The following is a 16,875-nucleotide window of genomic DNA, read 5'->3' on the forward strand; positions in this document are numbered from 1 at the left end:
GATTTTTCAGATGAATCTTCTGTTGAATTACACCACATTCACCGCAAATATTGCAGGAGACCTACTGGAACCTGCATGGAGCCGAGATTTACCCAGAAAACAGTGAAGTTTGGTGGAGGCAAAATCATGGTCTGGGGTTACATCCAGTATGGGGGTATGCGAGGGATCTGCAGGGTGGAAGGCAACATCAAGAGTCTAAAATACCAAGAAATCTTAGCTACCTCTTATATTCCCAACCATAAAAAAAGGCCAAATTCTGCAGCAGGATGGTGCTCCATCGCATACTTCCATCTCCACATCAAAGTTCCTTAAAGTGAGGATCAAGATGCTCCAGGATTGGCCGGCCCGGTCACCAGACATGATCATTAAGCATACGTGGGGTAGGATGAAAGAGGAAGCATGGAAGATGAAACCAAAGAATATTGATGAACTCTGGGAGGCATGCAAGACTGTTTTTCTTTGCTATTCCTGATGACTTCATCAATAAATTGTATAAATCCTTGCCAAACCGCATGGATGCTGTCCTTCAACTCATGGAAGTCATACAAGATATTAAATTTGGATCTCACAGCACCACTACTTAATTTGCTGACATTTTTGGATTTGCAGTAAAGTTGTTCATTTGCTGTATAGGTGACAAAACTTTTGCCTTGCCCAAATTTGACCTTTCTGTCTTGATTAAATAAATCTTTTTCAGTGAAACTAATTTCAGTGCATTAAACATCATTTGGGAGGGCGTTAGCTTTTCATATGAGCTATTTCTAACACCAGTTGATTAATTAAAAGTCAGGTTAATAGCAGGAACTTCTACAAAATAGAGAAGCGACAGGACTTTTGTCAGGGACTGTATATATGAAACCTTCCTCATACATTTCCTTGAACTGTACATGAAAACTGGTAAACAGAGTCAATGAGCCTGGTTTCTAAAACTAAAGTTGAGAAAGTAAGCCAAGTATTTACTATTACTGGGAATATTGAGGAGTCTGAAGTAGGAGTTCAATTCTAATCCAAATTCTTGGGTATTCTGGGTGGAGGCGATTTCTGGGCTTTGTTGTGAATCAGCAGTAAAATTACACAGGAAGAGTCAAAATCCCAATAAAGAAAAACAAACAACCTTGGTCCTTACAGCCATAATCAGTTTGAAAACGTGTAAACCAAATTGCTGCTCAAATAAAATACCAAAGAAACCAAAATGAACACTGCTACACAAATACATACACAGGATAACCTTAAAGTACCTGTTATATAAACATTTAAAGGATTAATAGAAAAACAAATTAGGTAGTCTTGGCAATTTTAAATCAATGCAGTCTACCAAGAACTACTTTAATTTACACACCTTTCTGCAAAGGCAGGCAACCAAACGGCAAACATGTACATCTATTCAGATGACACCGAGGACATCTAGGAAATGAGGCTGGATTAAAAACCTCGGCCAACCTAACATCTATAAATTGTGAGGGTAATATTCTCCACCTATATTGTAAATGGATTTGCCAAATAAAAGCAAAACCTTGGTAGATGCACAAGTTCTAGATTGGCTACTGTGTGGAGCTATTACTGCCTATGATGACCAAGTAACTTCCAACGCTAAAACTTGCAAAAAAAAAAAAAAAAAAAAAAAAAAAAAGTTACCAGCCTAAGTAAATGCTTAGACAATCTACTAATAAGCTATCAGGAAGCCAATAGGGTAACATATAAAACCATCAATTTTACTAAAACGTTACCCAACGGTTGCCTTAACAGCCAGCTACTTGGCTACTTTAAAAATCACGGAACGTAAAATTAATCATTCAAGTAGGACTGCATATTAATACCAAGTCTAAGAACAGGCCATTAGAACATACAATCTTTTACCATATGATACACTAATATAAAGGACTACAGAGAAGGATTGCAAATAAGGCATTTTATTTACATTTGTAATATCAGTGTTTTAATGTTCCCAGGAAAGTTTTCCTTTGTTACATGGCTGGACCCATATCAAACAAGCTATTCTGACAATTTTCACATCAGATAAAAAATAGCTTGTTATCCATAGACCATGTTGTAATCTCTTCCCTTATAGAAAACGGCTATATTGCCAACTCTATAGCCAATGAGCATTTTTCCAAATTGTACTCAGAATGATTTTATTAAAACGTTAGTGTGAAAAACCACGGACATCTGTCTTTGCTAGAAGGCACCTTTGTCAAAAGGGCCTGATGCAGCCAAGTCAGCCCAAGGGGACTCCTGAATTAAAACATTTAGCCTGAAAAATTTAGAAAAGCTATAAAACTTGCAGGAGCATATAGTTCTGTATATGCATTGGAAAACATCTAAGTGACTGTGAATCTTGAATGGAAACTGGTGAAGAACTACATAACACTAAATCCTTCTAAAATAGCATTAACTAATGAAAAGAGGAGAAATAAGCATTTAGACAGGAGCTGACAAAGTATATTAATTTTGACGAAGCATAACAGATTACCAAGAACAATGTCTCTTAAAAAATAAAACATGCAGTACAGACAGGTGTAGTATAGCTTTTAACTAAAATGTTTTTCAGCACATTCTTCCCTAAAGCAATGCATGAAAAGAAAAAACAAGCAGAAGTTAGTAACACTGCCACAAGTCTGAGCTTCAAGAAGCTGCTTAAATCAGCTCCACGAATAGCTTTAAGAGTGGAATCGAAAATGACACCATACATAAAAGGTAATCAGCAATACATTTTACAACATTGCAAAGTAAACCCTTAAAAAAAAATAAAAAAAATCCACAACTGGATTACTTTGTATAGGCTTACAGTCATTTGGTACCAACAAGATCAACAATGTATACAGTAATTTACTAAATGGCCAAAACTGACATTAAAAAGAAATGGCTAAGGCATTAGCAAATGGAACTCATGCAGCAGTAGTAGCTCTAGACAAGACAGGGCTCAATATTTTAGATTACCATCTTCTGCTTGCAATTTCTTCAGCACGGACTGGGGGGGGGTAGACACACAACTGACCAAGCAGCCTTTAAACCTTGTCTTACAAGGAGGAAACTCAATACTGGAACTTAGGAAATGCATTAACACTGCAGTAAATAAATATCAGAACATTTAAGGAAATGGGAAGGATATATTTTAACGCTATTCTGATAGCAATAGTCAGGTTTTAGAGATACCCTTGCAACTACCTGCACTGTACATTTCCAGAGGACTGAGCTTTGTCACATTTTTGGAACACATCCGCATGAAATGCACATCGGGCTAAAGAAAGCTAAATGTCAATTATAAATGTGAAACCAATACAGTGATCTGCTGATAAATTTAAAAAGTGGCGATGATTAGGTAACACTAGTGTGAAAACAAGTTGAACTATTGTTGGTCAAGTCGAGTCACTAAAAAAAGTAGGTGCTCACTTGCAGAGACAAAGAAAATATCTTAATCATATACACTGTTCAAAAATTGAAAAACAAGTATTGCACCTTAACAGCAGGTGATAAGATTTAATTGCTTGAAAACCTCAAAATAAAATCTATATAGGTTAAATCAAGAATACCCCATAGGGAGAAATTGGAGCCAGCCAAAGAATCTACTTTTAAAATTGTCATAACAAATTAAAAAACACAGCTAACTTGCATTTTGGAAGATTAAAAAAAAAAACAAAAAAAAAACACCACCCCCTTTGTTTACATGTTAAACTCAAACAGTTTATAAAATGTAGGCAAATCTATGCAATTGCATTCTAGTAATACTAAACCGGTAATGAACTCTTGGTGATGGCATTACAAGAATTCATTATATTAAAAAAAAAAAAAACCCTTAAATTTCACTGCATATAAAAGTCCTGGGATTTTGCAATCCAACACAAGTAAGCCCTTCTATAAATTAAGATCAACAAGACCAATATCCTTTGTTAAATATACAGCTGTCTGCATATTAGAATGAATTTAAAATAAAACTACAAAATGTAAGACAACAAATGTTTACGACTATCATTTAACACCCGCAAACAGAATATTCACAGGCTAAAAATTAAGGCGTTATATGATTAAAACAAGCATTAACTTCTGCATAGTTCTTCTACGCTAGACTTCTACCATTTCAAATACTTGAAATTTCTGAACATCAGATGTAACACTTTTAAGCAGGTGATTAATGAAATGATACTGCTGTCATGCAGCTAGTAAACGTGCTAAGAAATGCTTTCAAAGAGTCAAGAGCATGCACTGAGCAACCTGTGATCAGTTCAAAGGAAGTCAACACTCAAGGACCATTATACCAATTATATTATGGAGAATACAGCACCCTTAAAAGCTCAGAAAAAGGGAACGATAGGGTAAGATATCAAGCACTTTCTACCACCAAAATGTGTGGCTCTAAAAACACTGCACTTTGGCAAAACATTTCAATCTCACTTTGTATAATCAACTAGAAGTGGCCAGAAAGAATTGTAACTTACCAGAATGACTACTTTCCAAATGGCAGGACAGTAATATTTTACATATCTTGAATAGTGCAGTATTTAAGTGTGTGTGTGCGTGTATGTATATACACACAGGAAATCGTACCACCAGGCTGTTACTTTAAAGGTGACAAGGGCTTTGCATGGAGGATATAAAAAAAAGTATACACAACATAGTATTTATCATGTTCATGGTTGAGAAAGAGTTACATAGCTCCAAACTTAGATGACAATTGGGCAACAAACATCACACAAAAACACAATTTAAGAATCTAGCAGCTTTAGCTAACATTAGACAGCTGTTCCTTCATCCTGAGCTCCACCACCCCCCTCCCTAAAACATGATTTTAATATAATCCGGCAAAAGCACATTGTTAATCATTGAATTTTCAGATTGTCATAAGAGTTAAGAATTTTTATTCCATAATTCCTGGGTGAAGGGAGGGCTTCAGCTACACACCAAATCACAATTCAAATACACCAGTGGTAAATTCAGTATTTCTCCTCAGCCCACCCATTTTTAATACATATTACTACAGAGAAGGGTCAGAATTACTCAAAATGACAACTGAAGTGTATAGTGAACCTAGAATACCTCAAGTCATACACACAGCAATTAAAATTAAGACTCTTCCGTTATTCAAGTTTCAAAACTTTGAGAATACAAAATAACATTTAAATGGGGCGAAAAAAAAACTACTTTAATCAAGAATTCAATACAAACAAATGCAGTCTTTTAATCCCTTGTAATGTTGGTCCAATATATTTACGTTCAAGAGAAAACCCGTTTTCCTAGAAATCCCTGCAATTAAAGATTTCAAGGAATCCTTTACATTAACTAGGTAAACATTCAAATTAATGACTGTTCAGCACATGCAAGACCACACAGTAGCATACGCTGCAGACAAAACTTCAGACTGAGACTGTTGGGTGGGTGGGGTCTGGGTGTATGGGGAAAATAGATCACTCATTTGCTATTACTTCTTTGCAAATAAAAAAGAGCAACTGAACTGCATTTTTTCTGTTTTTTTTTTATTTCTCTCTCTCTCTCAAGTCTGGTGACAAAGGCCTCAAGTGAAAAGGTTTGTAACGTTTACGCCCTTCCCCCAGTTTGAGTTCCCCTTAAACATGCCATATGGTGTCAGCACAACATTCTGAATGCCTACCTAGCTGAAAACATACAGGCTTTAGACATTAAGGTTGCCAATGACAGCCAACAAGTTGACATTTAGTACAGAGGTAACAATTGCACATGGCCACCAGCATTGACTTGGCTGCAGGATTGCATTAAGGCAGACCGGCATTAAGAAAAAAATCACTGAAGTTTAATTATTTGGGTTATTAGAAAACTGTTATACTCGAGGTTTAAGCTTATGTGCCGACAAAGACCCATTCCTACTTGATGACACCAGTGCAGCACTGGGAAAGGACAGTACAACCAATCACTTAATGACTGAAGTACTGCCTTTGGCATTTAAATAGTGGACAACTTTCGACTCTGGGCAAAGTTCAGCACGTTGAATAAAACAAATATAGAAGACTTCCAAGGGAAGAGTATATAAAATCAAAATTAAACCTGTCTTGGATCCCATTTTTATCATGTTTAGGAATGTAAATGGTAGGACTAATACCTTTAAAGCATAAGCAAAGGGGGGGGGGAGGAAAAAAAAAATAAAAAATATCACAATTCAGTGAAATAAAAAGCCACCTCAGTGATTTGGCGTAATGCCCATCAGCCTACAAGACAGTTGTAAAAGTCCAGTGCCATTTTGAAACAGAAATCAAAAACTGAGGTTGTTTGTGAAGGCCATAGCTTTGGTGACAATTAGAACCAAAATGTAAGATTTGTGGTAGGTCTCAGCATGAGCAGCCAGTCTCTTCCTATTTACTTGGTCATGGCCTTGATGGCAACAGCAGCTTCTTCTCCCATAGCAGACAGCACAGAAATCTGGAAAAAAAAAAAAAAAAAGTAGTTTTAAAACAACCTTCAAATCATAAAAAAAGAAATTATGTAATTGCAACAGACAAACTGACCCAAAAAGAGGAGAAAACATTTGTATACCCTATACTGGTCACTGAATTCTTAGGGTTCGCTTATTACTTCACAACCTGCATCATGACTGCTACATGTTCCCAGAGTTCATTTGACGTGTCCTCCAAGCATGTCCTCAGAAATTAACATGACGCGTGCGCGAGTTGCAGTACAAGCAAAAAGTCTGGGGGTTTGCGCAGTGTGATAAGTCTGAATGTGACGTCATGGCCTGTTTACCATATACATGTGACAGAAGGTCGCTATGCGGATCCTGTGGGATCAATGTGTGTGCTTCGATTTTTGATGAATGGTTCGATGTGGTGAAGCAAAATGCAGAGATACAAATATATTTGTGGTGCTTATATTCAAGTGTCATATTCCCCAGCAATGACATGATACATTTAAAATGTTTCACATACTATCTTCTATGCAGTTTTTTTTTTTGCACCTTCACAACAGCATCAGAATGTAGGTAGAAAATTAAGGGCATAGTGAAAAAGGTCTATTTTGTAATTAAAGTAGAAATTTCTGCTTTAATCTTAAAATGTCCACTTTAAATGATAAACTATGAGGTTAAAATAGACTGTTGTAAACGTCCTCGTAAAACTGACCCATTTGTTAATCGCTACATGTTTCCTCCTGAACCGACGGCAGCAAACACCATCCACAGAACACATCACATTTATAATATTCCAGCTAGCTACACATTTAGAATCCTTACACATATTTGAATGCATTTTTATCATAAAAGTAGTATGTTACATTTACACAAGTCGTTAATTTAAATAAATACTGATAATTACATGTTGAGGTGGCATGGTGGCAGCAGGAATTAGTGTCCCTTGAGTTCCCTGCCTGGAGTTTTCCCGGTGGGTTTCCAGTGTGCTCCAGTTTCTTTCCAAAGACATTAAGTTTTGGGGGTTTGGTGACGCTAATGTAAGCTTGTGTTCACCTTGTGATGAGCTGATGGTCCATCCAGGAATTTTAATTTGTCTCACGTACGATTTTTTGCTTGAATGAGTACATCCCTGGATTGAGGGATGTAACCATTAAACATCCTTTTCAGAGATATTGTTGCAAGGTGTCCTCTGAATTAAATGGATGTTTCGGGCAATTCACAACATAGCAAAGCCAAACATTTTCTTACCATGATATCTGACACTACCACCTGGCGGAATCTTCCAGATTTACACAAAGTATGTGTGCAAATATAAATAGTAAAATGCTTGTATAGCAGTAGCGTCCACTGGATCATGTGTCGTGTGAAGTATAAACCTGGCCCTTAAACTCCAAAACAATTTACTGATTCCAACAAAAGAAATGGAACTCAATTCAAACTAGACCACAAGAACCAACTATGCAATTATCAGAAACAATATAAATGGGACTGGATTTCCCAAAATAACCTTTAGGAAACGGCATACTTACCAGTATCTCCTCATTAGAATCAAATTTGCCTTCTATTTCTTTGCCCAATTCATTATCTGGCAGTCTGAGATCCTCACGGACCTCTCCATTATCCATCAGCAGAGAGAGAAAGCCATCTGTAATGCCAATCAGCTAAACAAAAGCAATTCAAATCAGCAATTAGCCATCCATGTTAATAACTGGTGCAAGAAGAAATAAAACCAAATAGCACAGGCAAAAATGAACGTAAAAAACTAGAGAGAGACCAGAACTTAACTGTCTTTTTGATTAGCCTACTCTAATCAAGAAAAAAAAATTGCATTTACATATGCCACAGGCAATACAAAAATAACAAAGATTATTAAGTTTGTTTTAGTTTTGCTGCTTCAAGCATTCACACATCAATTAGGTATTCATTTTTGTAGCTGCAAAACTGGCTTGCAAATTGTGTTGCTACAAATGAACATTTGTATAATAAGATGTAGTTTCAAAGCTTTATTTTACATATCAAAATTTCAGAGTAAACCCGTAGATATGTACAAGATTACCATGAAACTGGCAATTTAACAAAATCAGGAATAACCATAAAAACACCCCTTTCAATAAAAGGGAACTTGAGTAAATGGACATTGCTTTGGTTATCTGTAGTTTTGTCAAGCTCCACAAAATATTTAGCACCAATTAGACTACGACAGGATATACTGCTTGAAATTCTTAAATTTGTCGGTATACTTGGACAAAACGCTCAAAACACATTTAGAATGCAATGTCCTCAGGAAGCACAACATTTGAAATGTCTTTCTAGCCACTGCTTAAATGCACATATATCCGAACAAGTTTAACTGATGACAAATAGCATTACAAAAATGCATGATGGTTAACCAGCAGAAAACTTATGCCCTTCTGTGGATAATTGCCTCATACATGACAGAGTCTGCCCTTGTGCCTTGGTTTTGTAGGCATATGTTCTAAACCATGTTGAGAGAAGTCAGAAAATGGATAGAGAACAGGACTGCAACTGGTATCTGCAACTACAAATTGGTATAAGTAGAATAGACAAACCTGAAAAACCACAGAAAAGTCAATAGTGTTGCTTAAGTACATTTCATCTCCATAGGATGTTTTTTGAATCATCTGTCCAGGTTGCCAGATATTAAAAGGACACCCAACCTCTTCTAACTGCATGGACCCCTTTCCAACAGAATAACCTCTGCCAGTTTAACAGAAATAATCCTTTGAAAAACACAGAAGGCTGAACTTTTTGTCAAGACTATGCTAGAGAATGCAGTGAATTTATAATCGTTAATGGACCATATTCATAAAGCCTGTGTACACACAAAGAAGCTTGAAATATGCATACCCAGCTACCCATGGAAACGTCAGGATTTATAAGGGAACAGATATTTACAGCAACTCTGATCCATTTTGGAGAAAGTAGCAACACACTTAACCAAGTAAGAAAGCAAAAACAGGCTAAATGACGACTTGCACACAAATCACATCACTGATCCATTAAATGTGGGTTGGCATGACTAACATTACACCCAAAAAAGGAATGAATGTATAGACTGGACTTTGGTTGTCTTAAAAGGAAGTAATGCTGCATACATGCATTTAAGAACTTTTTTGGTTATTCTTCGGTTGACATAGCTTACCTGTTGTCATTTCTCAGGGAACAAGCAGTCATGTCACGACTGTGTAAGCCAAGATTCACTCCATCATTCCCGTTGTGCCAGAAGCCACTGTTCAGCAAGACACTACATTCAATTTTCATATGGTGTGGGTGCACATACATAAATCATAAAATCTTTTTGCTAACAAAGGCAATCTGTAGCAGTGTCTGGTTTTAATGTAATCTGAGTGATTTACTGTACTCCTATTGAAATAATGGCACCTAGCAAAATGAAGCTGCTTTTGCTAAATGTGAGCAACTATATTCCAGCAATGCACAAGTCACCAGGGATGCCAACGTCCTGGCTCAATGGCCTTGGTCAACCAGTGATTTATTTTGAGGCAAATCACTCAGATAATACACCTTTCGGGGACCCCAGAATGAACAGGAGACACTATGTCACACATGATCTTGCATTCTCAGTTGTGGAGCAAAGCCAGATATTCTATTGTGAAGTTGGCAAAGTCTCAATGCAACACGAAGTGGGCTGCTCTAATAGTGAATGAACTTCTGCAGCATCATGACTGCATATGTACGAGGCAAACATATGTCATATATGAAGTTTCAGGGTGGCATTCAAGGTGGACCCATATGCATATTTACAAGACAATTGTGATTTACAAAGAGTAAATTGCATTGAAATGAGCATACTTCAGTTTTGGCATATTTTCACAAATAAATCCACACAAAACCATTTTTTTTTTTTTTTATACAAAGGTCCTAGGGTAACACATACACTGCAATTAATGACCCATGTCCTTTTTTGCCAGTATATTTGACTGACTATTGAAACTCTTTTGTAAGAATTCCAGATTGGATGCAATTTTATACAGACATTTATCCTGTACAAGATAAACTGTCAGATACAACCAAAACAGAGTTCACTTCGAAAATGTCATTGCTTTTGTTGGGATGCTCAGAAACTAATGTGGTCAGGCAGAACAAATATACTAAGGAATAAATCATGCAAGGGGATAAAACAAAAAAACCCTTCCTTCTGTAATATACTTTAAAAACAAAACTACCCATCCTTTTCCTGATTTATTCTTCTGTACATTTTTTTTAGTTCAATTCCCCAATCTTCAATTCTTCATAATTCATCCCCTGTAGCCCAGGAGCCCAGTCTACCTTCTGTGGACCTTTCTAGTGCTGCTATGTTCTGGAGACCAAAACTGCACATAGTACTCCAGATATGTCATCACCATTGCATTATAAAGCTTGAGCATAACCTACACATTGTGCTATATAACCCAACATTCCGTTTGCCCTCTGAACACTGTCAGGAAGTTTACAGCATAGAGTCCACTACGAATCCTAAATCCTTCTCAAACTGCACTCTTTATTTTCAGACCTCCCATTGTGTTCTCAAACTTAACATTTTACTTCCTATGTATACTACTTTATATTTAGTGACATTAAATTTCATCTGTCACAAATCGACCAAAGCCTAATACTTATAAGTTAATAGATGTCGTTTCAGTGCATGTGACTGAATACCTCATCTATGTATTTGTTGCTGGCACAGGACAAAAAAGTGTCAGTATTCAAGATATTCAAGCTGTGGTTGTTCCAACCCACACCCAATATTTCCAACAGTCTTGGAGGAGAGAAACAAATCTAAGATGATAAACCACATTTAAGACAGGAAAATTCCAACCCATCATTTAAACGTGATTTAAACTAAAGAAAGTCAAAACCAGAGAATGAGGTACAGTAAAATCTCAATTAACCATTTGGGTAAGGAAAAAAGTGCATGGCAGCGTAATACCCATTACTATACTACTACTGTCATGTAGCACAGTATTACGAGTAGTATTCTTCCCCAGCACCACATGTCATAGCATTTTGAAATCAGTCAGTTATGTATTATGTACCTTCAGTTTTAAATAGCAATTTTTAACTTTGTGTTATAATTAATCTACTATACATCATTATGGCTGGGAAATGCATGTGTGTGATAAATGGTCACAAAATTTAAACACATACAAAACTAAGCGCTTCAAGTACTGCTTCAATTTACGAAGTAGGAAGAACAGTGAGCGATATAAAGCGCATTGCCAACAAAATTGAAAAACATGTTAAACAGAAACCACGAACAATGTTACATTGTACTGTAATTTTCTTTAAATTCTGTTATGTCTTGTTAATACATTGCAACGCACAGACAGCTTGTGATGCCCTGTGCGAGAGCAGAAAGAGTGGAATGCTATGTTAAGTTATTGGACTGGGTATAAAGAGATTCTGTTCTTAGGAAATGAGTGGCAGGAGAAATTAGAAGAAAAAGTAAGGTGCAACGGAAGGAAGATTTGAGAAGAGATTAAAGGAGACAAAAAGCACTTGTGCTTGAGGCACAGAAGGAAAAAAAATAGTCAAGTGCGAAGAAACAAACTGACAGGTAGAAAAAGCTGTTATTGCTTTCGAGGTATGCACCCTAAGTCCGATAACGGAATACAAGACCATATGTTATGGAACGAATACTCCAAGTAAAACGTAGAAAAATCCAGTACACCAAGTTGTATTTTCTTATTATGCTGGTCATTACAATATTATAATAAATAAACAGTTAATACAAATTTGTAAATAAATACAACTATTCTCTAAACTAATCTACTGCATATAATTTTAAAAGTAGCTGTTCTGTTCTGTCTTTTCTCTTACCTGTTACGGCCTCCGTCCTGAACCCTGACAGATAATTAGACTTTACTATAGTTAAAGCAAAGCTCATCAACTTCTGCCATTAGTCCCTTAGGCTATATTGTAGATTTTAATGGACAACCCTGCACTGAGTTATTACCTTATCAATTTTGAAATTAGCAAAGGAATCCAGAACTAAATGAAATTTTACATTACAAATGTGTACTTCTTAAAAGTTATGTTTAAGGTGCAACTATTGTCATTTGCTAAAGCAAAGCTGGGAAAAGGTTTTTTTTTAAGGTCTTAACTTCTCTCTATAATAATTCAATATTTTTGTCCCAACAAACAGGGATGTACTTTTGAAGGCTTTTATAGACTCAAATCTATCCTCTAATGAGGACAACTACTACTAGAACACTGGTGCAGCTTTTGCACAGTTATCACTGCAATTGGTATTCGCCGAAATGAGGAGCCAAAGCAGAGACTTCCGATGAATACCAAGGGGAATGTAGGAGTATATACCTGCAAGGCAATATAGATCCATTTGGAGCACAGATTACCAGACAATTCTAACCCAACTGTGAAATGCATGTTTACCTGTTATTTTGCTCTATAACAGTCTGTTTAAAAGATATGATTTTAACATTCTTCCGAACAGACCAGGGCCTCATAAAATTTTGCGTGAATTACAGCGTTAACACACACCTGGCACACTCAGTTCTATGAAACTAATCTTTAAACTTAACCCTATTAAGTATGTGTTTACGGACATGCATCAATGCTAATCAAACTCCTACATAGGCAATCATGATGCAACAGACATTTTATAGGCCGACAGGACAGCTTTCCTCCCAACATATTGAGAAACCCCCCCACCTGCATTGAAGAGTAACATCATGCATGGTTTTATAGTGCCTCTCCTCCATTCTAGGGGCCAACGAAAGGTATCAGCATCTGAACAGGTAGCTGCTCTTAATGGATACATGTAATATGATTGCTGACAGAATTAAGAATACTAAAAATGCTGATGCCGGCCAAAGCTAGTTTACCTCAATATAAATAAAGGGTTGACCTAGGCCACAGACAATGTTTGTCAGTCTCATCTTGGCATCACAAATGACTTGTGCATTAATGAAACAAAAAGGTCATACATAAAGCAGCATCATTCATACCAAATACCCTTATTACAATAGGGGAGCAGTAAAGTGATCCAAATATGTTAGGAGACGCATAGACTTTTGCAAAGTGCCTTTTCACATTCGTAAAAGTTTTATGTTTAATGCTTGTACAACCACAATACATATAATTGGATGTAGCACCCCCTCAGTCAGCCAAAGGCTTTCAGCACAGTGGACATGATTGAGTGAAGCTTGGCTGAGATATTCCAGACTTGTCGGCCAGATCCTTGAAAAGTGAGAACAGGTAGTCAACAACTGATGTAAAACCAAAGATGTTCTTAAAAACAAACTGAAATACAATATGCAGATCATATTGAATACTTCTGAGGTGCAATAGGTTGGTCTTGATAACACACAATTACGACTCTGTGACTTTCTCTTCATCAAGGGCGCTGCCATTTGTTGTGGAAAGTTGCATATGCACAATTCTAGCTCATATGAATATGGGTTTGGACTGACAAACATGATTTTTTGCTACTGAATGAACACACCCAAGATTATCAACTATTCAAAAGGGGTAATAAACTAGACCTCATCTAACAAGGCTAAATAATTACACATCTCTGTACCAAGCATGTAAGAGATTCAAAAAAGTAAAAGCTGAGCCTGGCTCAAAGCAAGCTATGGTTTAAGCACACACCCCAATGTTTCCATCATGCACTTTTCCATCAACAAATACAAAAGCTGAACCTTTTCCCCAAAACACCCACCTGATAATCATTTCTCTTGATGTTCGGAACATCCATATTGTGGGTGGAAGGGCAGATATCTTCATACTTCTTTCCAGAGAAAATGTCAATTCCAACCATATGAACCTTAAAGCAAAGTGAGGGAAAAAAAAAAAAAAAAGTCTAACAAAGTTTCTACAAGGAAAGCAAATGAGAAGCATACGCCACATAATCGGTTTTGAAAACAAAGTTAACAGATCAATACCTTAGCATGACCGTGTTTTCCAGTCTTCGAAGTGGACATTTCAACAATTTTACAGGGACGTCCTTTCAGGACAACAAATCCGTTCTTACGCAGGGCACTGCACTGCATGGGGAAGGTGCTGGAAGCCCCGGCATCTCCAGTGGTAAAATCGAGATCAGAATCGGCCATGATGGATAGGTGCTAGGGGTACTGTAAAGCAAGAATTTATTCAATAAACGAACTAAGTGACATTTCAATTCACAAAATATATGCTCAACATATATAAAATGTTCAAATGTGAGGGTAAAATATACATTGGAATTCATGTAACATGAAATTTCATTGATTACCAAAATCTTAAATTATGAAGACATAAGGGGGCAACGTGCAAAAACGGATTACAGTCAACATAAAAACTATATAGTATTTGCTTATAGCTAAGAAAATATTTACATTTTAACTATCCTTAATAAAAAGACATTTAAGCAGTACAGTAAAAGTTGACAATATAAACGCGGTCAAGCCGGCCGTCTTGCAGCGCCCCACGCCCTGTCCACGTGTCTCTGTTTAGCTCGATCTTTGATCGGGAAACGGAAACTACTTTCCTCCCTCCCGCTCCTAGCTACTAAACTGCAGCATCATGCTCTTTTTTACTGGACTGGGCCAGAATGACAGAGCCGAGAAATGACTACCCCCCTCCTCTCTTTCATCCCATCGGGATTCTCCCCCCAAACAGCGCACAGGCCGGCCTCGGGCCACGCGGAGCCAAGTAGGCCTTTGGCGACTGTCCGTAAAGAGGGACGCCGACTAAAACACTTCAAGATGCACGAACGATCCGAATATGATCTACTACGGCTTTACAGCAAGACAATGTAACCAATCATAAAAGGGAGTTCAACATTTACCAAAAACATTTAATTTATAGATTAAAACAGCACGTCAAATGAGCCGCGGGATACCTTCAGCGATTTTTAAAACAGAAGCCCGAGCACACCACGAGAGGGGGAGAGAGAGAGAGAAGGGTTTCCAAACAAGCAAGGCGTCCCTAACGTTGAACCGATAACCCTGGGAAAAACTAGAATCTTAAAATACCAACAAAAGTGCATTCTTAAGCTAATACTGCGAAATAAAACTGTACACTAGTTAAGTATTTCTGAAATAAAAGTCGGTCTGTCACATTTCACAGCACGAGCGCGCCAGGCCCCATGCCTTTCCATTTCATCTTCACAGCCAGAAAAAAAAAATAAAATCCGCCCCACACCCTTCCCGTTGTGGCCCCATCGCGCGCGAACATAACATCCTTTAATGCCTAACTTCTCGGGGCCACCTGCCCTGGTCCAAACGCGACAGTCCTGCCTCAGAAACTCTCTAACACAAACACTTAAAAGTTCTTTTTAATTTTTGCTGCGGAGAGAAGCACGCGCCATGCCAGTCCTTACCTTCCAACAAAAAGGGAGCGTAAACGCGCAGGCGCGTCCAATTTCACTGCGGCAGCCGCGCTGAGGGCGGGTCTTCGAGAAAACCTCCCAGATAGCCCTCCGCTTCCGGTGATAAATGCCGCGTCTGACGTCAGAGAGCCGTCTGAACGCCCCCTTATGGCAAAAGGTAGAAAGAGAAGCTATGGCAAAGTGTGAAGGAAAGTTCGGACCAACGGTTACAATGCAGAACAAATCTATGAGTTAGATTATGGTGTAAAGCACCGTTTAGACATCTGATCCTCTATCTCGGATACGGTATGTGAAGGTTACAGACCGGTACATCACGTATGTGGACTAAACGCCTTTTTTGTTGTGCTATCGAGTGGCCCGGAATTAAAACAACATATAACTTAATTTGCGTTTGTTGCTTTTGATATGTACATTTTTGTGTTCGTAAGAATTACTTATGAACGCTTTGAAATTACTTCACTCTTTTGTGTCCGGCACCTCCAGACTTACTCATACAGTTCGACTTGTCCTTATGCATTTATGCGAGGAAGAGGAGGTTGAGAGCTTAATGTAAGATGCAGACCTATTTGGGACTCCCCTGTTTTGGTGCTCTAGACCCGAAAAACCCTTATTTTAGGCCATTTAAATCATATTTTGTGCAAGTAATTACACTACTGTTTTAATGAGTAAGGCAATAGGTAAAAAATTATCAGAAAGACTTGAGTTGTGCATGTCACATCAACTGTCTTCAGGGGTTCAACCCATAATGTTGTGCTAGGGACCACAGTTCCTTCTTTTCACAGAACTCTAAAAACATGGATCTGTAATATAGACCTATGGAGTGTCATTTTAGGCAGTTTCGTTGTTGCTGATCACAAATTCTGACAATATTTTTGATATTTGACTCTTGTGGTCCCAGCTCTCAAAGAGCAACACCCAGAAAGTTAAAACCGATAAATTACAAACATAAGCATGTGGGATATCATTTTAGTCAATTTAAAGATCATTGATTACAGATGTTATTTTTTGATCCTTTACACTGGATCTAGCCATTTATGGACTTCTATCAGTGGGTGAAAGATGACAAATTTCTATTGCAATCTAGAATCTTGGGGATTAAAGTGTATCACAATCATATATTTAAACTTTAAACATTTAAACTAAAGCAAACATTTCC

At 37.4% G+C, this 16,875-nt stretch overlaps 1 protein-coding gene across 1 annotated transcript; it reads right to left on the minus strand.

The window, feature by feature from the left end:
• Nucleotides 1-4,613: 4,613 nt before the first annotated feature.
• On the minus strand, nucleotides 4,614-15,731 carry eif5a (eukaryotic translation initiation factor 5A). Its single transcript, XM_039761323.1, has 5 exons — nucleotides 15,711-15,731; nucleotides 14,293-14,481; nucleotides 14,070-14,174; nucleotides 7,897-8,028; nucleotides 4,614-6,384 (listed from the first exon to the last, which is right to left on the minus strand). Exons 2-5 carry the CDS (start codon nucleotides 14,458-14,460, stop codon nucleotides 6,322-6,324), a joined length of 468 nt encoding a protein of 155 aa, XP_039617257.1. The 5' UTR covers nucleotides 14,461-14,481; nucleotides 15,711-15,731; the 3' UTR covers nucleotides 4,614-6,321.
• Nucleotides 15,732-16,875: the final 1,144 nt, after the last annotated feature.

The sequence above is a fragment of the Polypterus senegalus genome, chromosome 1 (assembly GCF_016835505.1).
Source record: "Polypterus senegalus isolate Bchr_013 chromosome 1, ASM1683550v1, whole genome shotgun sequence".
NCBI lineage: Eukaryota > Metazoa > Chordata > Cladistia > Polypteriformes > Polypteridae > Polypterus > Polypterus senegalus.